The sequence below is a fragment of the Anas acuta genome, chromosome 26 (genome assembly GCF_963932015.1).
Source record: "Anas acuta chromosome 26, bAnaAcu1.1, whole genome shotgun sequence".
Classification (NCBI taxonomy): Eukaryota; Metazoa; Chordata; class Aves; order Anseriformes; family Anatidae; genus Anas; species Anas acuta.
In genome coordinates this window covers 4,543,499-4,565,337 of record NC_089004.1, presented here as the reverse complement: position 1 = coordinate 4,565,337, position 21,839 = coordinate 4,543,499, and the positions used below count along the sequence as shown (strand labels likewise).

General features: G+C 45.6%; 1 protein-coding gene across 3 annotated transcripts in view; it reads right to left on the bottom strand.

Moving 5' to 3' along the window:
- The window catches only part of CRTC1 (CREB regulated transcription coactivator 1), a 52,634-nt gene extending 31,059 nt beyond the window's left edge, over nucleotides 1-21,575 (bottom strand). For 2 of the 3 annotated variants that reach the window (XM_068661747.1, XM_068661749.1), the window contains exons 1-3: nucleotides 21,393-21,575; nucleotides 2,304-2,420; nucleotides 700-747 (exon numbers count right to left, since the gene is read on the bottom strand). In XM_068661747.1, the coding sequence (XP_068517848.1) occupies nucleotides 700-747; nucleotides 2,304-2,420; nucleotides 21,393-21,518 (291 nt within the window). In that variant the 5' untranslated portion in view covers nucleotides 21,519-21,575. The remainder of the gene's footprint in view (nucleotides 1-699; nucleotides 748-2,303; nucleotides 2,421-21,392) is intronic. The other variant, XM_068661748.1, reaches the window with a different exon arrangement.
- Nucleotides 21,576-21,839: the final 264 nt, after the last annotated feature.

The window sequence follows — 21,839 nt, the reverse complement described above, 5'->3', positions numbered from 1 at the left end:
AAACAACAGATCTAAGCATCAACGTTATTTGGAAAATGAAGAACTACAACCATTTCACTTCCTGAAAAATATTCAAGGATTTGAGATCAGAACCAAAACTCCACAAAATGTGAAAAAAAGGAAAAAACAAACTAAATACTCACAGATGGGAAGGAAAAAGCTCAGTGCTCTAAAGCAACCGTGTCCCTTTAAGATTTATCAAGGCATTGACTTAAGAAATAAAAACAAGCAAGGTAGATGAGGGGGGAAAGTGAGGAGAGGTACCCACTAACAGCTTACATTTCGGTGCCCCTTGGTGACAAGCAGCATTTGGGTAATCATTCTTCCTTTCCCAATGGAGTTTAACATGCAGGCTGAGTGCACATGCTCAGAGATTGCTTAAATCACAGGCCAAGACAGTGCCAAATAAACCACCGTCTGCAACAAATTAATCCCCCATAAATCATAAGTAATCACATGACAGACCACAGCAAGTCCGGAGAGTCTGTACAGGAATTATTATGCATGTTCCAAACCGGGATGCATGGCAAAACCTGTATTTATGTGACAGACCATAACTCCTTCGGAGCTGGGACGGTGAATCAGATAAATACTGTGCATACCAGAAAAAGTGTAACGTGTGCTAAAATACGTATCTACCTGGGCAAACAGTACACCAGTCCTAAATACGTATTTGCACAAACCTAAATACTTGTTTACCAAAGAGACAGGAACTGCTCCAAAGGCTTCTGCCAGAGCTCCGTTGTGCTGTAAATGCAAAGAACCAAGATGCTCAGATACTAACCCGCTCACATCCACACAGGCTTCACCTGCTCGACACATCATGCAAGTATCTTTTTGGCAATTTCATCATTATTTAGCTTAAACTTGAAAAATCTGGAAAGCATTCATCACTGACACAAAGACATGGGTTTTTTTTGTTGCTTGTCACCATTTGTTATCTGTAACAGTACCAACATTGGATTTTTATATTTTTTTGTGTGTGAAAGAACACATAAAAACCTGGAGTTTAAGGACAATTTGTTTCTGTACCCTCCTGTAGTCATTCACAAATTTTTGAATACTCACTTTTGAGCACCTTGTTAGCTTTAGGACCAAAAGATTCACTATAGAGTAGCTGTGAGCAATGGCCATCAAGCACAAAAATACTGTTAAAGAGAACAGTGACTATGAACCCCCTTACCAGAAAAAGACAAAATCTGCGGATCTTGAGAAGTCCAAATGCCTATGAAGTAATACTAAAGACTTCAAAACATTGTGACCCTCTGCATTGTACTCTCTGTAAACAATTGAATTAAAACAGCCATTTGCTTCTCCTTTTGTACAAGATTCAAGCTCCTAAGAGGAACCACAAATTCAGCTGCCCACATGTATGTCAAAAAGCATAGTTAGAAGTCGTCATCAATAGTTTCTCTGTATTTATTAAGCCAGCCTTCAACAGAAAACCACAAACTGAGAAATTTAATTTTTACCACATCCTCACAAGATAAAATGTGTTACTACTCAAACGAGGAAAAATAATACAGAAGTTTTAATTACTTTGCACACCCTACATCGACTAAACATAAAAATCAAGAGTCACAGAAGTATCCAACATCTAATCCTATCCACTACACGATATCTTCTGTCCAACGTGCTTACATGGAACAAAACACTTGTATAAAACGTTCGTTTTCTGTTCACAGTGCATCACCACTGGAGTCACAATTACCTAGCAGACCCCTGCATTTACTTTTCATCCAGACCAAAGAAAAGGGACTATTCTGAAAGCTGTTTATTTTCCATCCCAAGCTCCTTCTTCCTCCCTTAAAAATCCACACGTTATTTCCATGGAACATACACCTTGGCTGTCATCTTCAACACTTCCACCTACCAGCACTTTCTACATCACCCTGTGTTATTTACTTCCAGTTTTGCTTTGAGTTTACAGCATCTTCGCAGAAGATTTCATTATGAATCTGGTACCAAAAAAAAAAACAACACCAAAAAACAAAAAACCACCAACAACCAAGCTTGCCATGAGTAAACACTGGCAAAGAAATTGCATTACCCTTGCTTAGTCTTGACACAAAAGCATCACAACCAAGGACAAGAGAACTATAAGCTAACACTAAATCTATATGATACCTAAATACACACTCATCCCATACACAACCATGTTCCATTACAAAAGAGCAAAAAATTTTTAAAACCCGGTGGTCTGCTGAGGCCACGGTGTTATGTTCTGAACTGGCAGCTATTTCATGGTCTCCTGGGAGGGAAAAAATAGCATTAACAGAAAGAAACACCCTAATCAAACTCACCTGGAAGGGCAGATCCATGGCACTGTTTCCAATCTGATTCACATTTGGCAGAGACCCACCGTAGTACTGGCCACGACTCTGTCCCAGTTGCAAATATTGGGTTTTCTGCAGCTGTAACTGAAAGAAAACAAGGAGGAAAGTGTAAGGGCAACACAGGTGTTTTTCAGCAGTTTTAACTAACTCAATTATTCACCGTGTCAGTTATCGTTGAGAACGGATACCATCCATAAACAGCATGACTTTAACTTCTGTGAGTAGATGTCAATCTTCTGCACAAAGTATGGCTGGCAACCTGCCACATTAAGTCTTGTGTGATAGTGTAAAGTGATGGTAGAAAAAATCAACTTTATAGTCAGTAATCACATTCAATTTCCATCAAATAACAACCACGTGAAAGCACATGGTTCTTATGTCACCTGCTATTCTGAAAACTGGGACATTAAAAACCCATGTCAGCCCAACCGTAATTCTAATATCAAAATTAACCAGCTGGTCACATGTACAATATACACCTAAGGAAGTCATCTCAGTTTAGCATATTGAATATATTCTTTTACCAAACATTCACCTTTATTTATTTTTTTAAGCAATCTAGCTAACAGATGTCTGCAGCAAGCTGTAGTTTTCCACCACTGGATAAATGTTCTTGTTTCTTGCCTTAGGAAAAGCCCTTTGGAAAGGGCAGCAATACAGGTTTTCAAGAAGAAAAAAAAAGCAAACAAACAAGAAAACAGCAAGGAATTCCTTTCTGAACAAGTACACATGAGAATAAATGTGACAGCCAGCAAAGTTTCAATAAATGCCAGTTATCTCCCTTCAGCTCTGAATGACACCTCCCTGCTAAAACATTTGAGGATGCTTTCCCTGTAGTTGTATAAAAAAGCAAACAAGAGAGGAAGTTGATTCTTTTCCACTAGAAGTAGAACTTGTCATTGTCATCTCTTTCACAAGACTCCACTGCCTCAACAGCTCATTAAGAAGAGCTAGGATTTTTGATTATACTGTTAGCTATTGATTTTTCTCAATTTTTTAGTCTTAGTACCAGATTTAAAATCGTTTCTCACTAAACTCTGCGACGCTCCCAACTCAAGACACCACGCTGCCACCAAAGCTGTTATTTTGCAGTGATAAAGGAGAATCTGGAATCATCTGAACACAACAATCCCACTCCCAGGGATGCATCTCAAGGCCTCGAGAAACTACAATTAAAGTAGCAAAGAAATGAGCTTACATAAGTCCCTCTCCTCCCACTGTGGAGGAGTACGTATTTTATAATGTATGTTGTTCCTCGCTAGATGTCAACTGGCTCGTTTTGCACTCTGAAATGCAAGAACATTCCTAGATTGGTAGCAAAGGATTGTTTAAAGACTAAATGTTCAGCTCTTGGCCTAGATGCAGGTCGGTTGCTAAGGCACTGTGGTGTGTACATCAACAAATCTGGTTTAGTTTCATTCAAATAGATCCTAAAGCCTTTGCCTTGCAACGCCAGAGTTTTGAAGAGCAAAGTTCAGAAAAATACTAGAAAATGCGGCATCCCCCAAACTGGATGTTTACACGTGTTTTTTCTCTACACTTTCTTGAAGCAAAGGAAGTGGCAGGATGGAAACAAGTGGCCCTGCCTCTACAGCTTTACCACAAAGACTCTGAGGTTAAGCAGAGATGTTTCCAGCATGGTGAAGAAGAGAGAGCACTTCTTGTGTTGACAACGCGATCTCAGCGGAGTCCTCTGGTAAAGGAGCAAAAATGTAGGAACAGCAAAAAGGAGCAAAGAGAAATAGGAAGAGCAGCAATGCTGAGCAGTGCTGACAGGGAAGATGCCACCACACACAGCAGTGCCACCAAGAGAGGTCGGAGCAAAGGGACCGGGCCGCTGGGACATGGCGACGTCCCTGTTGAGGAATCGAGATCGCCCCGAGGAGAGCTGCACACACAAAACCAGTGCTACAAAAACCTCAAATAGCCTTTATTCACAGGGCCTCTCCTTGAAGACACCGACTTCCAAGCGCACAGGCTCTCACTTTATCTGTGGGTCTGAGTTAATCCAAATATTACAAGATGGCTCTTGGAGACGAGGCCCCTCACTGCAACGGGCACCCTCAAAGGCCTTCACTGTCCAGGCAGGGCACCGGCTACAAAGCTTTGATGTTTTCTTCTTCACAAAAGGACGGATAAATCCCCTCAGCCTGCAGATTTAGAAAGATCCCACCTAAAAAGCCAGAAACGGTCCCTCCGCCTTTCTTCTGACACACAATGAAGCGCCACGAGAAATTAGAGCAGCGCTCCGTGCTGGTGTCGCTTAATGAGTCACAGCCCCTCTAGCTCATAGCTGCAGATCACTAAAAGCACAACATCAGAACTAGCTGTGCTTTTTTGCCTGGCCTCTACATATGTTTTTGTTGTTAAAAAAAAAAAAAAAAAAAAAAGAGGCTTGCTTGGGATTTGTGCCAAATGTTGAAGTAAGTACTTCAACAGGTGTTGGTTTCTTTTAAAGAACCTACTATAAGACACCCTGGGGGGGGGTTGCTTTATGTTTTTTTAATGTTTTAGCCTTCCCCCGTATATACCTACCTCAAAGCATAATGTAATAGGGAGGTCACGACCATTTGTCTTTCCACTGCAGTTAAACGTGGAAATGAGGAAACACAAGAGATCGCGAACTGAAGCGGCACTCGAAAACGAGCTCGTTAAATGGCTTTGGTGTATCATTAATTTCACGAACGCTCCCTTCAATAAACACTCGGGTAGATCCATGCCAAAACCAAGGAAAGCCATCGCTCGTTATTGCTATCGTATATCATCACCCCGGCGCACGGATCCGTGTTTTTCCTCTCGTCAGCCTCCTGCCCCTGAACAGCGAGCGGCCCCCGGGCCCTGCCGCGCGTAGGAGACCGCCGACGGCTGCCTCTCAGATCAAGAGCAAGCAGAGCAGGCCTCTCTCCGAGCTCCTTGCACCATCAGCTTTTTAGCTGGTCAGGAATAATCTTTTAAATACTGTGAAATTAGGCCTTACTGTCACCCCGACCCGAGATCTCGAGCAAAATCCTGTCAAGGCTTTCAAAGCAGAGGATGGGTAAAACCCCTGCAGGTCTCACAGCTAGGCTCTGAGGCGACTCAGGAGTCTCGAGTCTGACTAAGGGGACCTGTTCATGAAGAAAAGTGGCACTGAAAATGGAAATCGACGTTGGTTGTGACCAAAATGAACGCTTCCTCCTTTTCCTATAAGGATACCTTATGAGGTAAATCCAGCATACTGCACAATTTGGGATCTGGGGGGATTAGGCTCCAAGAGAGGGACTGTGGGGTTTTATTCAAAACAAATAAAAAAAGGAGCCTTTTCTTTATAGAAAAGAATCAGATTACTCTTAAAATCTTAAGAAGTCTCATGACAACTCCAGCTTTATCTCCTGGGGTTAGATTCAATTGGAGACAACTCACCATCTATATGAATTTCAATAGTAAAGTACGATAAGGAATTACTCAGCGTTTACCAAACATATTAATTTCTTGAACCATGAGAACTTAGTGAACTTATGCTACAGCTTTTCCATCTATGTATTATGCAGCCAAGATAATAACTGCTTGACAGTTGAAAATTATTGCTAAATATTCCAGTTCTTTCCTGAGACAGCCTTTGCTAAGGAAAAAGCCTTTGCTTGTTGAACTATTTTATTTCTGCTTGGCATTCCCGTTCAGAAAAAATGTTTCCCAAATGACAGGTCCTAACTGATTCTGTAATTTCCCTCCACCAGCATTTCTGTTCTGCTAAAAAAAAAAAAAAATGAAGTTTTAAGTCAAAAATCAATTTAGAGCTATTTTGTCAATTAAACAAAATACTTTTGCATAAGCAGTTTTCCAGCACAGCTGAAGTTGCTCCCCAAATAAGAAGTAGACACACTATGAGTTCAAAAGATTTGAAATTATATTAAAACCAACAAATAATATCTGCAAAGGTGACAGAATAACATTCTGCGAGGCAGTATCAGCTCCTTTACAGCAAAGAAGAAAGGAGCAGTTACCTTTCCATGCAGCAATTAGGAATTTGCAATCAGCAACGTTCCTAACTCAGCTAACAGCAGAGTAACATTACAGGATCTTACTCAAGCTAACAGAGCTGGACACGTAATGTTTTGGTAAGAAATCAAAAACATTGCATTTAACACAATTACTGACTTGCTCTAATAGCTAATGATGCAAAAAGCTTCCAGATATTAGCTTTTATGGGAATCCATTTGTATGAAATACCTCATTGTTTCCATTTAAACTGGGCTAGTTTGCTGGATGTACAGCTGTGTGTGTAGAAAGACTCAAACTATACAGGAAAAAAAAAAAGGAGAGGGGGACATGTCCCTAAAAGCATATCCAGTTCTCCTACAGATTTCCTCTGTGTCCAAAAGCATGCAGGTGGGAATCAATGGAAGCATTTATTAAAATTGAACACTTCACCTTCTCTAAATTCTTCCCAAACAGCTAATCTGACACCAGAATTAAGTGAATCAAAACCCACTCTGTTTCTTTTAAAATGCCCCTTTTTTTACACATGAAGATTTAACTCCCATAAGTATAATAAAAGGGTGTAGCGTCCTTTTGAGAAAATTAAAAAAAACACTAAGATATCTGATGAATACAGGAAGTAAGATTTCATGATAACTGTTCTGTTGCTGGTTTGCAATTTCCATACGAAGCTTTCTTATAAATTTAAAGCTTCTCACTTCAGAAAGCTCTCTCTTTAGCCTGCTGAAGCTAATAAGCAGCAAAACAAGTGCAGATTAAAAATTAGAAATGTATCATTATGGCTTAATTGGAAATTAAATTCTGTTTAAAGGATTAACTCAAAGTTTTAAAGGCTGTATGAGAGGCAAATCCTGTTGTTAAAATCAGCCCAAAGTTTGCCAGTCGGACACATGTGAACATTTTCAGGAATGCCTTCTCCTAAGGCAGAAGCAGGAAGTGCCGCAGAAAAGAATGTGCAGGTGCCTGGCAATTTTAGGCCAGCTGGGATTGATTTGGTGTCCCCGTTAATATGTCACTGCTATTTTCTCATTCCCTAGGAACGAATTCACAGCCCAGCTCGTGGTAGAAGGGTCCACACCTCAGTGAAAAAGCACTTAAATCACCATGCCCGGCGGCAGAGACCCCCGTGCCCCCTCGCCCACAGAAGCAGACTTTTCAGACCACGCAGACAGCGCAGTGAGAAATTTTCCAGGTCAAGTGTGTTCGCTCTTCCTCCTCGGTGAGCAAGCAGGAGGAAGAAAGCCTCCAGAACTACTGATCTGGCTTCTTTCTCCAGCGTGAAATTAAACATTAAGTTAAACAAACCCTCAAGACAAGTCAGTTACTCAGTGGAATCCCAGGGGAAGTATTTTCTTCAAAGGGAGATTTCTTCCCATTCACAATCCTCATGTTGATAAGAAAAGCAAACACAGCCTTAAAAAAGAAAGATCAGTTAACTTCTATTTAATGATTCACAGTTATTGCATTTAGACTTGGTGGCAATATAGCCATTAGCTACAAATCACCTAATTAGCCACCTAACTATTAAATTAAAGAGTTCTTTACATTTGTGTTCAAGTTGCTGAGAAGCATCCAACAATCAACTAGCTGCTCTGACCCCCAGAACAGTTTGGGTCCTCCTTCCCCCTCAAACTAACCCTTTTCCTGTTAACATTCTGTTGTTTTTTTTTTCTATAAACCCATTTTTTAGAACTCAGCACCGGCTACCCAATCAATTTCTAAAATAAATACACATCGAAGTAACTGCTCATTTACTAAAACAACTCCTCATGAAAGTTGTCTAGAATTTATTTAATTAAATGAGGGAGGACTCAGAAAGCAATAAAAGAGAACCCTGGTAAGCCAAGAAAATTTAAACATTAGCCACAATTTCATTAATTACAGCAGGTATTCAGCTGTCAGGCCATCTCCACATCAGCAGACCCAGACACAATCTCATTAAAGCCAGAGACTTAAAATTGATATTAATAATGAGAAGATAGAGAAAGTTATTAGCAGAGAAAAGCTTCATGAGCAACGGAGGACACAGTTTTGTAAGGCGAGCGAGCAGATCACGCCCCGGGGAACGCAGTCTCGGCGCTCTGGCTAATTCTTCCCCAGGAAAGCTGCCTAACCTTCCCCTCTCCTTGCACCAGAACTCTCAGGACCTGAAAGACACCTCGTTAAAGAAGCTTAACTAGCAAAAAAGCACTGTGGGTGAGCTTGGTTTCTCTCCGATCATCCACCCTACAGATGGGCTTTTGGTAGTAGAAGGGAAACGGGAGACAAAAGCTCGAGCCCCCAAGGGGGTGAGTCCAACACCAGGCTGTCTCAGCCACGTGGTCCAACTTCACGCTGTGTTTCAGGGCTGCCTACCAAGGAGCACTGGTGTCTGAGGACACCTCGTCTTTGCTCTCGTGGCGGCTGGAAGGTATGAAAATGATGAGTCAAAGCTGAAGAGAGCAGAGCCCGGCGGTTACAGCAGCCAGGCGTTTGTCTTCTCCCTGCCACCGAAGTCCTCACGACGCTGCAGGAGCAACTAAAGACTTGTTCAGAGGCGTTTGCTTTTTCCAGATTGCTCAACACAAAATATGAGGGATCTATCAAAGATGCTAGATGGGTGTGAAGGGCTCCTCCTGGACCCGTGCTGTGCATAAGGCACTTCAAAAACCTGGTGTTGCCTTCCCCTGGGGCAGCAGGTCTGTCAAACAGGACACTGCAAACACCCAGTCCTTTTATTCCAAAGCTTGCACCCCAGCTATCTTCCTACAAAAGAAGGATAATCACCTTACAAGAAAATCATAAAGATTAAATTGGTTTTGAACAAGGATTCCTGAACAGCATACAGCACGGAGAGCTTCCCCGGGGGCTTCCCTTTCCTATCAGCAAACCCAAGTTGGAGCAGCGTGCTCCGAGGCCCTGGGCCACGAGCTGAACAGCACCGATAAGCCCCGATATTGAACAGCCTCCCCTACTGCTACCTGCTTCCTGCTGCTCGAGGCAGGGGGCACAGCCTCGTGGGGGAATACGTGAGAAATTAATTAAAGGCTATCATCCTGCTCGTGCACAAGGGGCTGAACGAAGATCAGGAGGACTTTTGGAACACCTGACTGTTAAATCTATATACAGCTTTCATAGTTGGAGCACAACTGGTAAGTGAATACTGACTGGTTTTAATCGTGCTACTGGGTTTTTGACAGTTTATTGCAAATAATTAAAAAGACTTCCATTATTTAGATGTACAGAATAAAACCCACCTACGCACGTTATCTAATAGCGCAATAAGTGGGTAAGAAAGAGATGGGTGTCCATTTGTGATTTTAGCCCTTCCCTTTCATTTTCCACGTAATTAAAAATTAGTTGATGAATTCTAACAACATTAATTCATTTGAGCATACATGCACAGAAGCATGTGTACACGAGGAGTTTCTCCTCAATGCAAAGTACGTCCTGATGGGCAGGGGAAATAAACCGTGAGATGCGAAACCACTCCTTCTAAATCGTATTTCAGAGCACCTAATGCTACCCTGCCTACCGTAAAGATGCAGTATCAGGAAATTACAGTTGAAGTTCTTTGATCAAAGACACTGATTCTCTAGAAAATGGCTTGACCACAGAGCTAGCTGAAAAATATCTTGAATCACACAGAAGTGAGCAGTCTATCAGCGCCTTAAAGCTAATGAATGCTGTGGAAATAAAAAGGGAACTCTGAAAACTGCATTCTTCTAAAAATCAGAGCACATTTAAATGCGCCTGCTGCAAAGAAGTGACACTGTTCTTTTCTTTCTGAATAATCAGCCAGGCAGGGCAACAAGGAAAAGCAAACCCGCACACACAGAGTAGCACTGGAGCGGAAAAAGCACAACCAGCTTCTTCACAGCTCCCTGGCTAATGGAGACAAGCTTCACAGATGAATTTGTCAACGAAAAAGAAAAGAGAATCCCTCGCATTTCTCTCTCCTTTGGGCTGTCACAATCAGGAAGAAACTCCATCAAGCCAGCTTTTTAAAACAACTTATTTCCTGCAGTTTCAAGTACTGATCCAAGAGCAGCAGCGGATCCAAATGCACAGCTGTTCCTCCCAGGAAGACTGGTAAAGGAAATGAAGTCTGAAGTTTAGAGGAAAGGTATAATCCACAGTGATAGCAGCTGCTCCGTCTGGGTCGCTTGGGATTTAAAATATTCCATCATCAGCTTTATAACACAGCGTCTTGCCATGTTTTGTTGAATTTTAGTATGTTTTTATTGTCATGAAAGTGAAGATTTTAACACTGGCTAGAAACAGACAAGTGCGGACAAGCAGAGCGAAAGTTTCCCTTGTTGCCTCTGCCAATCCTATTTGGCCTTATAATGCTGTTAGGATCCTAGTGCAATAGATATTGCAGAGAGAAGTACTACCAAGCCAAAACAGGAAGCCAAATGTCTACTACAAACTAAGTGAAAATTACCACGAAAAAATCCAGACATATGGTATGAACTGGATTTGAACCCAGGCTTTCAGAACTGCTACATCATTGTTTACTCTTCCATCACCATAACTGTCATTTAAGTCACTTTCAAGTATTTGTTCCATTATCACATCGACATTTTGGGACGCAAACAAAAAAACTCTGCAGGCCAGCCCAAATATAGTCAATAATAATAAAAATTTGAGCAAAAAAAAAAAAAAAGAAAGGGATTTTTGCTTCTTTTTTGGGGAAAGAAATCTGTTGCAATAAACTGGAATTTAGCAGCCACAAGACAGCAACAGCTTTGTTTTTGCCACACTGAACCAGTTCACAACAAACTCTTTGCTAGAGGCAGAGCAGCACAGACTTGGGCTTTCCGAACACACAAGACCCAGCACCGCACTGATTTTTATCAGCGGACAGCTACGTACACCATCCAAGGACGGATGGTTTTCCTTCCTCAAAGGCTTTAGATATTAACAACAAAACTGGAGGTGACATTCAAAGCCCAGAACCAAAGGGATTCTGCTACAGCCCGTGAGCAGCCCGGCTCAAACAACTCTGTGCAAGGGCCTGCAGGGACAGGAAGGGGAGGCAGAATCCTGCCCCTGTATCTCACGGAGCCAGAAGGAAACGGGAGCTCTCCCCAGATGTAATCAAAACCCAAACTGACCTCAGAAAGGGTTTTCACCACTAGAGTAATGAAATCCTCTAGTTAGAGGACAGGGGACAGCAAGCTAGGTAAATTCAGCTTTTATATACCTGATTAACTCAAAGGTGGCCTGATGTCACACAGGGACGCCGCGATTCCAGTTGCTTACCAGTAACCACCAGGTCTCAGAGGGGATGCTTCTTCTGGAACACCAGCACGGCTCCCTTGGGGCTGCATAAAAACCTCTATGAAGTCCTGAATGATTCTGTGCTTTGAAGAGGAGATGAAGGAGTAAGCTCTCACCCCTTGTGCCTATGAGAGTGCTAGCCATTTGAGGAAGGTATTCATATCAGTTCACTTTTGGGAATCTAAAAGTCATTTAATTTTTTGCTTTATGTCCAGAAAGCAAAGGACTGCAAGTAGAAGGAGCGCTCTCTCTGTGTTTCAGGAGGCACAGTAGTTATCCTGCTGTAGACTCTCTCTCCTTGAAAGCCCCTCTGGGCCACCCGGCTGATCTGTGATGCAGGGAGCAGGCGAAAAGCAAATCTGAAAAGATTACACCCGGCCCCGGCCCCCGCAGCCAAGCAGCTCAGGTGCAAAGCGTCACTACTACAAACCAGCTTAAAACAAACTTCTCCCAACTGGTCACTGTAATACCGCTTTGCTAAAAGCATTCTAATCCAGTCAAATAAATTTCATTCATAAGAGCTGAAATATATATTGATCAGCAAAGCTTAAACAGGGATCACTTGAGTCCCTGCCAACGAGCAATCACTGCACTTTTAGCACTCCAAGAGAGCCAATTATTACTCATGAGTTCATGATGTTTTCTTCACCTTCCTGTTGAAGAGATTATTTAAGACCTCAGATCACTTAACTGGATTGTTTTGTCCTGTTATGAGTCATCTACAAATTCCAAGGCACCATTCGTGAGCTGAAACCAAGTCCCCAGATTGCCTCAGCTCCAAAACTGGGAGGAAACGGGGCCATAAAAATTACACCCATCCCCGGGCCCCCGTCCCCAGGTGTCTTCTAGAATTCATGTGAAAGTGAAAACATCTCACCTCCCTGCGTCCCGTTACTATTTAGAAACCACCCCACATCCACATTGCACTCCAGAGCATAAAAACCTTTACCCTGTAAATCCAAAGAGACCAAACCAGAAAGTTTAAAAGTCTCAGAGAAAAAGCTAGGGGAGAGGGAAGAAGGTAGTATTAATGCTGAATTTCATTAAATATATATACACATATATTTAATTTCTGTTTGATTCCAGCAGAACTTCAAGGAGTGGCCCTTCCTTACACATTACCTGCATTTAACTATCTCCAGAAAACAAACTGTTATGAAGCTCTGGGTATCTCGTGGTCTGAGGGCACGACCAAGCCTTGCAGAATTTGCCTAATGATAACAATCAAGTTCAATACGCAGGCTGTCACCCTGTGTTTAAAAACACTTTGCTATTTCTGGGGAACAAAGGTTTACTGTTTGAAACTTCGCAGTCACAACTGAGTCGCAAGTAAAAACAGGATACAGCACAAGGAGACTTAAAATAGTGACTATTCTTCAGAGTTCTGCTCTATCACCGGGCGGAGAGCCAAGCTAAGCTACAATATGAACCAAACCTGATTTGCACTGCTTTTAAAAACAAACCGGATCCCGTCTCAGTTCCCAGAGTGCCACCCTTCTTTTCTGAACGGGTCTCAGCAAGAGCAGCGCGCGTACGGCGCCGATAATCCCGTGTAATACTGCAGGGAGGACTCGTGCTCGAAACTCATTGATTATTTGATAGCAAAAAGAATTCCTTGCCTTGCTGATGCATTTAAACCTAGTGTTATGCTCAAAATCTATTTACTTTAGTGATGATTATTATTCTAGCAGCCTACTTTAAAGGAAATACTCATTCTGAGTAGGGCAACACATCTGCTTGCTGGCTGATGGGCAACATCTCAGAGGATGAATGCATCCAGTCTAACAAAAATGTTCCCAAATTGTACCCGCTCCTCCTAGTGAAACGTCTCAGGAAAAAAAAAAATGAAAAAAAAAGTGGAGATGCCCTCATTAAGCAAGATAAAAATAGCTTTTATGTTCCATTTTTTATTTTTAGCGAAAGAATGAAAATTCAGTTATGTAACCCTACGAGTTTTGTAAATTAGAAGACAAACAGGGCATGTTTGGGCTCCTTGGAGTTTGTCAGCTGCACCTAGCCGTGCTCGGGGAGCTGCCACGAGCTCAGCCAGCTCCATTAGAACCCGAGTGCTGCAGAACAAACCTGAGACAGCTGCTGCCGAGGCTCCTGTAGGTTCAGGGATGGATAAAACCATTTCACAACACCAAAAATTCCCCCATCCCCAAATTCACCACGAAACTTTGCAGTCCACCGATTCCTCGCGCTGCTCCTATTGCAGCACACCCTTAAGCCCTCGTATTACGGCTCAAGAAACTGCTTATAGCTCCAGCGACGGAGCTCCAGACAATCCCCCAGGTATTAAAAAAAGCATGCCATTAGAGTCCAAATTCTTCGAATGCAGAATGCTCCTGCAATGTAATCATTGCACTGCAGAAGTGAAAAATCTAATTACAATGAGAAGGTCAATAAGGCATTTAGATGCGTGTAGGCTGGTGGAAACTTGCTCGATACGGAAGGTATTATTTTTGTTCTTCCCTCACGAGTGGAAAAACGCCAAAGAGGCCGGGGGAGAAGGGTCTCGTGGACCCAGGACTGAAAACCCACAATGAGGACAGTCACCACGTGTTGGACACACAGACAGAACGAGGGAAAAGCCAGCTCCCCCTCCAATAATTAGCATGAACATGACCGACAGAGGACTCCAAGGAAAGGAAAAAGGTGAAAAGGCAATGTATTAATCACAGTCTTCCCTTCTGCCACAGGTTTTTCTCCTTTAACCAGCTTACAGGTATCAAAACACCGCGTAAGGACTCCAGAACAAGAGAGGAAGAGTCTTCTGCACCGCTACAGGATGCTGCTTCCACCACCACGTGTCCAAAGAGCACCGAGCACAAACAGCAGACATACACCTGGAGTTGAGAACCATCATCATCTGCCTGAAAATAAATGGATTTGGGGAAATCAGCCCCAATTCCCTCCCTTTGAAACCTTGGCCAGGCAAGGAAAATAATTCTAACACGAGAAGTAATGGTTGGGTATCAAAATTAATTGAAAATTCGTCTGAGAGAAGTGCAGCCTGCCATCAATACGTTGTCCTGGCACACGGTGACACGCAGCTGTATTAAAAACCACGACCGAGTGGTGCAGCAGGGACATCTCAGGGAGATTTTCCCAGTTTTCAAGCAAAGGGATAGGACGGACTTGCAAAAAAAAAGGAAAATTTGCCCGCAAAATATAGGCTTTTACACCAGGAAGGATCATCAGTGCTGCAGAATCGTTACTGCAGCCTGAGGTTGGAAGGCTGCTGCTGCATTATTTAAGACCCAGTTTTTGTGGGTGTGTGGTGTTGTTGTTGTCTGATTGCAAAGGATTGTTCTGGTACAAGGGGAAGAATTTGCAGTTCCTGGGAAATAATTTGCAAAACAAAACTATTATCAACGCTCAGCTACAACTTTATAATTTATAAAGTAGCAATGAGATCATGTGAAAACATCGCTGGTTGACAAACACGCGCTTCTGCAAAGCTCATTTGGCTCGACAAGTGCCAGAGGAGATCTTGACAGAAATCGTATTCCTGGATATCATTTACACAGCACTAAACATCCTATGCAAATCATCTGACACAAATCAAAGCAGCATTTTAAATATTAACTCCTACACACTATCATATACGCAGATCTTAGCTAATGAGTTAATAAATACTTACAGTTTGGCTGCCACCTCTAGTTTACACCAAGCCCTTTGGGACTGCATTTTTTTTTTGTTGAAACTGAAGTAGTTTCGACCAAAAGAAAAAAAAAGGAAGCAGCGCCGAGGTCGCAACTTCTTGCTGTCACAAAATGAACACTGCTGCAAGCTTATGTTCGCAAAAAAAATCTACCAGATTTTGACAGTTTGCTTCTTTTCACCCACTTACTCCAAGCCTGTCAGCTACCATGTCTCCTCGGCTACAAAGCAACAGCTACTGCAGCACATTTACAAGAACGCTAGGGTAAAGCTCCAGCCATCACAACTAGAAATGCTACTTGAAAAAGGAAAATATGTGTATTTTTTTTAAAAGGTACGGTATCCCGTTTGCTGCAAAGAGCCCTGAAGTATGCTCGAGTTACAAATAGTGCATTAGGTACAAAAATATTGATGGCACACACCCTTAGGGAGTTCATGGAGATTGACAACGCTGCTGTAATTCAGCTCAAGAACACGCTCCTTGGCAATTAGAGATAAAAACCAGAAAACTAAGACAAATATTTAGCCTTTAAGCCATTTTGCTTAAATCCCTGTTTGAGAAAATATACGTTTTTTTGCCAAATCAGCACTCCATTACTGCCCCAGTGCGGGTGTCCAGCAGCGCTCAGTGGCTTCTTACCATGCGTCGAGCAAGAGCTGGAGGCTGCAGGGCTGGAGCTCACCTCGAAGCCTGGGCTCATTGCTTGGTTTAACTTGGGTCTGCTGCTGACCAGGCCAGTTAGGGAATCCTAACTGAAGCCATTGGCATCAATAAATCAACCAGAAACCAGGAAGCAAGTTGGCAGAACTTGATGAACTGCAGGTTAAAGCAGGCACCTCCCCAGTTATCGCAGGGAATCCACGGTGGTCAGAGAAGTAAAACGAAGTTTGCACGGTAGAAAAAAATTCGAGTGAAACCAAATACAGTTTGCACCCAGACCAAATGAGTGCTGCAAGCAGGTTTCAGTGCAACCTATTCCTGAAAAATGCTTGAGGGATTCCTGAGGGACAGGTCTGTGGTCCACTCCCCGAAACTTACTGGGGACAATGCTCGTTGTCCTCTGCCACTCTACGGATGCCAGCAGGAAACGCAGGTTAACACAGAATCAACTCCTGCTGACCAAACTTTTTGCTCCTGTAGGTTTGCAACTCCTGCCTTTGCCACTATACCTCAAAGCCATCAACACTTCGTACCTCTACTTGTAAATACAAGACATAAAAAAATTAAAAATCAGTACCCAGCCCTAAAACCGCTCAGGATCTTAACTGTGAGCAGAGCTCACCTCTGCAAGAACAACTCTGTGGGTGTGTAATTCACTCTGAGGAAAACCCCAAATCACCCTCAAATAGCTGGGAGAGCTGGCTGCACGTAGCTCTGAGAATACGTTCTTACAAAATCCCTTACAAATACATTCACGCTCTTACAGAATTTCTACAAATGCAAATTTCTGCAAATATTCTCCAGGGCTGAAGCTAAAGACAGCTCCGAACTGCAGCACGCTGAGCAGAGCTCCACCCGTTCACCCCGGTGAGCACCCAACAAGGCAGTGCCAGGCATCAGCTGCACGCTCACAGCCCCACGTGCCCGCGGACCATCCCTACCTCTGCCAGATCCTCCGAGCAGAAGGAGCTGGCCGCTGCGCAGAAAGGTTCCGTCTGCGAGCAGCCGTAACGCACATTAATGATGAATAATCAAAAAGTCGTCATCTCCTTCGAAAAAATAACACAACAAGCCCCCGAGGTGGTTTACCAGCAGCAATACTATGCTGCTACAAGCACACGAGCTGGGCAGCGTGGCACACCAGAGGCTCGCTGTGTTTACCTTGGACAGCTCAGGCCGGCTGCAGGAGCACAGAGCCCCTTTGTGCCCCCGCGGGGAGCTCAGCTTTACCTTTTCACCCATTTTCACTTGGATTCCTGCACGGAATTACCGAGGCCTCATCGCCATTTCGGGACACATGGTTGAGACCGGCAGCACCCCGGGGTGGGCTGTTGGGGGACACCCCCGCGCCCCATTTCTTCCTCTGGACACGGCGGGCGCAGGGGCTGAACCCTCTGCTGGGGCAGCAGCGACAAAAAAGCAGCGCACAGAGCTCCAAGTCCAACATTTCTGTTTCAAGAGGAACTCCCAACACGACTGGCTTGCACAAAACTACTTCCAGCTGAAAGCGCTGAGCTCGGAGGGCTGAGAACTAATTTGATGCATTTCTTTAATATCTTTCAGTCGTATGAAAATGCCATTAGGCAGCCAGGAATTTCTTCTTTTTTTTTTTTTTAATCAAATTATTAAACAAAAACATCCTGAAGACATCAGGAATCACCGTGACACCGTCTCACCATCGTTAGCGTTTATCATTTTTAAAACTGCAGATTAACGACCCCGATGTAAGTAAGCTTTTAAATACTGTTTTGCATACTGGCTACATCTAATGAAGATCTGTGGATTTTGATCTCTGCTGCAGCAAGCAGCTGCAGGTAAACAAATAACTGCCTCACGCTTAAGTATTAATTTTATTAGAGGTGTGTGCCTATGTGCACGTATGAATACAAACTAGGGGTTGTTTTTACTCTATTTTCTTTTTATTTCACTGCAGCCAAATGGCTACCAGTGGAGAGCTACGCCATTACATTCCATTTAAGCTTGAAATAAACACCTAGAACTGGACCTTTATAGTAAAAATATTCAGGTTTAAAATATTTTAAATGTGAATGTGAAATACTTTTCACTTCACATAGTTTTCAATACCTTGAAAAGCAACACAGGCACCCACAACTTCTGATGACACCTAAAACGACGCAGAGAGCCCCAGCCACAGCACCACCACAGACCGACAAGGCGCTGAGCTAAGGACTTGGCAGCAGAGAAAATTAATTTTGCATCACTGAGGAATATTGGCTATTACCAGAGGTCTTCTTCTGAGAGGTGCCATAAGCAGGAGCTCGCTGAAACACCTTCCCCGAGTTGCCTGCACGGGGGCCACGTGGATGTGGCAGGTGTGTAAGCAGCGCTGGAGTTTTGAGGAAAGCTTCCCAACATCATCGCTCACCTCATTTCTTTTCCTCCCCGTTTTCGCTGCAGGACCATCACTGTCAGCCCAGCGCTCCAGCTTTTGGGGTTTAGGGCTTTTGGGGGGGTCTTCTTTTTAAGGTAACACTGCAAAGTCCATAAGAGGGAGCTCAAACACAGCTCCAGCTGAAATCCCTCAAAAGTAAGTGACTTTAACAACGTGTATTTTAAATAAATAAATAGGTAATCAGCCCTGGGGAGCCGAGAATGTTTCTGACCGACCAAGAGCTGCCTCCAAAATGCAGCTGACAAGCTTTAAAAACTTCAGTCCTTCAAATGCCATTTGAAGAGCCCAGCACTACCTGTGTCATCTTGCACGTTATTGTTTTGTTAATTGCAATTTTAAAAGGCAGCAGCGATCAGCACCGGGCTGTGTTACAACAGAAACTGAGAGTAGGCCCTGGTAAACAACTCATCCCCAAGGCAGAAATCAGTGCGGTTCTAGAATTTCACGCTTTACATGAAGAAAAAAAAAAAAGGAGAGGAGCAGAACCACAAGCAAAATACCGGAGTCACACAGAACAAACTCCCCCTCTCCTCACCCACTTTGTTACTATGGGACTGGCAGAAATCTCTGGATTATAAACACGAAGGTCCCACTCACAAGACAATTAAGCAGATCCAGTGCTTCTATCAGCCACCCACCTCCAAGGCTCTTTGCAAGCTCTGCGTCTCCCAGAACAGCTAAAACGCGTTTTGCATCGGGCAGCTGCAAGCCAGGACTCTGCTGCTCCTGAAAATTGGGGGATGCTTTGGAAACCAAAGCGATCTCATTTGCAAAGGGATTATTTTTTTTGTCAACTGCAATACACAAGTAAAGGGGGAACATCACACGCTGCTTTGTCCTGGGCGAAAAAAAATCATATAACATAAAAATCTCAGATGGGCTGAGCAGCAAAAATAGGTGGAAGATTAAGAGGTCCCAAAGCAGGCTCAGGGACAGCATGGGAACGCACCAGAAATGGTGGAACGGTAGTTCCCTGCCTCTGCTGTGACCAGTAACTAACAATAAAAGAGACGAGATGGTAAACATTGCAAAAAGACAATTACTAATAATGAAAAGGCAGCAGAAATTTTGGGCTGCTTCCACAAACTGAGTAACGCATTTTCGAACTGACAGCGAAGCGCCGGTTGCCAAATGAAAATGAGAGCAAACGGCAAAGTTGTGCTTAACCCCTTTTTGCTTTTATACTGTATTTTAAACACCGATGAAATCATGGAATTTAGAAGAAAAAGTCTACAAAGGAGACATTTTACTCAGCTGTTTGGTCAGTGTTTCCATCACTTCAGTACCCAGAATCCTCAGACAAACTTATTCAGCTTGGGTCCTTTTCTCAATACCGGGTTCTTGAAAATAAAATGGGTTTGCAGATGCAAACCCTGGACTAGGAACGCTCAGATCTGGGAGAAACCAAATCGGGATCCTTACCTACGGCCATCCTTATCTTGCAGGAGGATGCCAAACGTAAGAGCTACCTCAAGGACCATCTCTAATTGCAAGCTTCAAGAACTCTCTCAAGAATATCCAGCTCTCCAGTGGTAGCCAGGTACTGGCCACCAAAAGGCAAAAAAATAAGAACAGGGCATGGAGCTACGCAGGCACAACAGAGGCTCAAGGAACAAGAAGAGTCCAGTGACTGCCAACATCTCTAACCTGTCCTCGCCATGCTCTCAGCTGACTCCAGCAGCAGCTCCAGCACGGCATCCTGCGTGAGACATCAACAAACAGTTCAGCACGCGCAGCTCCGACCCGCACCTTCCCGCGCCGGGGCTGACAGCAGCAGCGTGCCTTTGTTTTACACCTGAGCAGCAGCAGCAGCAGCATCAATTCCAAACAAATATTGACTCTATCCTGACACAGGTTTTGCTGCGAACCCAACTGTGCGCTCTCTTGTTCCCCTGCAGCCGCAAACAAGGCTGTAAATTTCCCTTCAACAGTTAAAAAGAGAAACGAAAGCGTCGACACGAGCAGGTGAGAGGAGAACGGCGCAGAAAAGCTGGGATACCCGGGGATGTGAACCAGAAAACGCTGCCTGTGCTTGGCAAACGCCTCCCCTCTGCCGTTAGCTCTCTGCGGAGCCGCCAGGAGCCACGGAGGGATCGGAAGGGCCCAGGAGGGACAGGAGGTGACACTGGGTCCTGCAGCTCCCCGGGGTGCTGAGGGCCCGGGGATGCTCCAGCAGCCTTGGGGACAGGCAAGGCTTAGGGCCGCGGTGTGGGGGCGAGCAAAGGGACCCCCCCGAGCCAGGCCTGGAAAAGGGGTGAGGGATGGGGACAGTCCCCTTAGAGCCGCCCTAAAAACCAGGCCTGGTAAGGGGTGAGGGACACCAACGCCCCCATTATAGCCCCCCTCAGAGCCGGGCCTGCCAAAGGGAAGGGATGGAGACCCCCCCTCAAAGCCAGGCCTGTCCCAGGGCCCCCCCCCAGCTCCCTCAGAACCAGGCCTGGCAAGGAGCGAGGGATTGGGACCCCCCCCTCAGAGCCAGGCCTGGAAACGGCTGAGAGATGGGGACCCCCCCACACCCAGACAGGGCCCTAGAAAGGGGCGAGGGGGCCCTAACCCACCCCCCCCATCCTCCCCCGCCCCAAAACACCCCACGCAGGCCCCGACCGGGCCCTGCCGCACCTCGCAGCCCCCCCTCAGCCCCCCCCCGGTCCCTCACGACCCCCTCCCACCCCCTCCCAGCCCCTTTCCCGGCGGATGGGGGCTGTGAGGGGGGGTAGGGGGGGCGCTGCCCCCCACCCCGACCCGAGGCCTCCGCCCTCCCCCACCAGGGGGCGCTGCCCCCGCCCCGCCCGCAGCCGCTGCCCCCGGCCCGGGGAACGAGGAGGGGAGGGGGGGGACGGCGGGGGGGGGGGGGCGAAGCTCCGTGAGGAGAATGAGGGAGACAAGGTGCGGGGGGGGGGGGCGCCGCCCTTCCTCCCCCCCTCACCCTCCTCATCCTCCTCCTCATCCTCACCCCCCTCCCCTCCGCCCTCCCTTCACCACCGTCACCACAGAGGGGCCCCCTCAGCGCCTCAGCGCGCCCCCCCCCCCCTCACACCCACCCCCCCTCGCCCTTTCGGGGGCTCGTCCTCACCCGGTGGGCGCGGGTGAGGCTCAGGTCCTTCATAACCTCCTCGAAGGCCGCCGTCTCCTCGGCCTGCTTCTGGTTGTGGAGGGCGATCTTCTCGCTGAATTTCCGCGGGTTGTTCGACGCCGCCATCTTCCCCCGTCCGCATCCCCCTCCCCGCGCCGGACGGGAGGGGGGGGGGGGGGGGAGGGGGGAGGGAGGAGGCGTGGGGCGCATGCGCGGCGCGGAGCGTGTGGAGGGAGGGGAGGGGGGAGCGGAGCCAACTGCGCCTGCGCGGAGCGGGGAGGGAGGGGGCGGTGAGGGGGCGGAGGGGCGCGTGCGCGGGGAGGGAGGGAGGGGGAGGGGGGAGCGCGGCGCGTGCGCGGAGGGGTGGGAGGGAGAGGAGGGGAGGGGAGGGGGGCGCATGCGCGGTGAGGTCGCGCTCGCGCCTCAGGGAAGGGTTCGGGGGGGGGG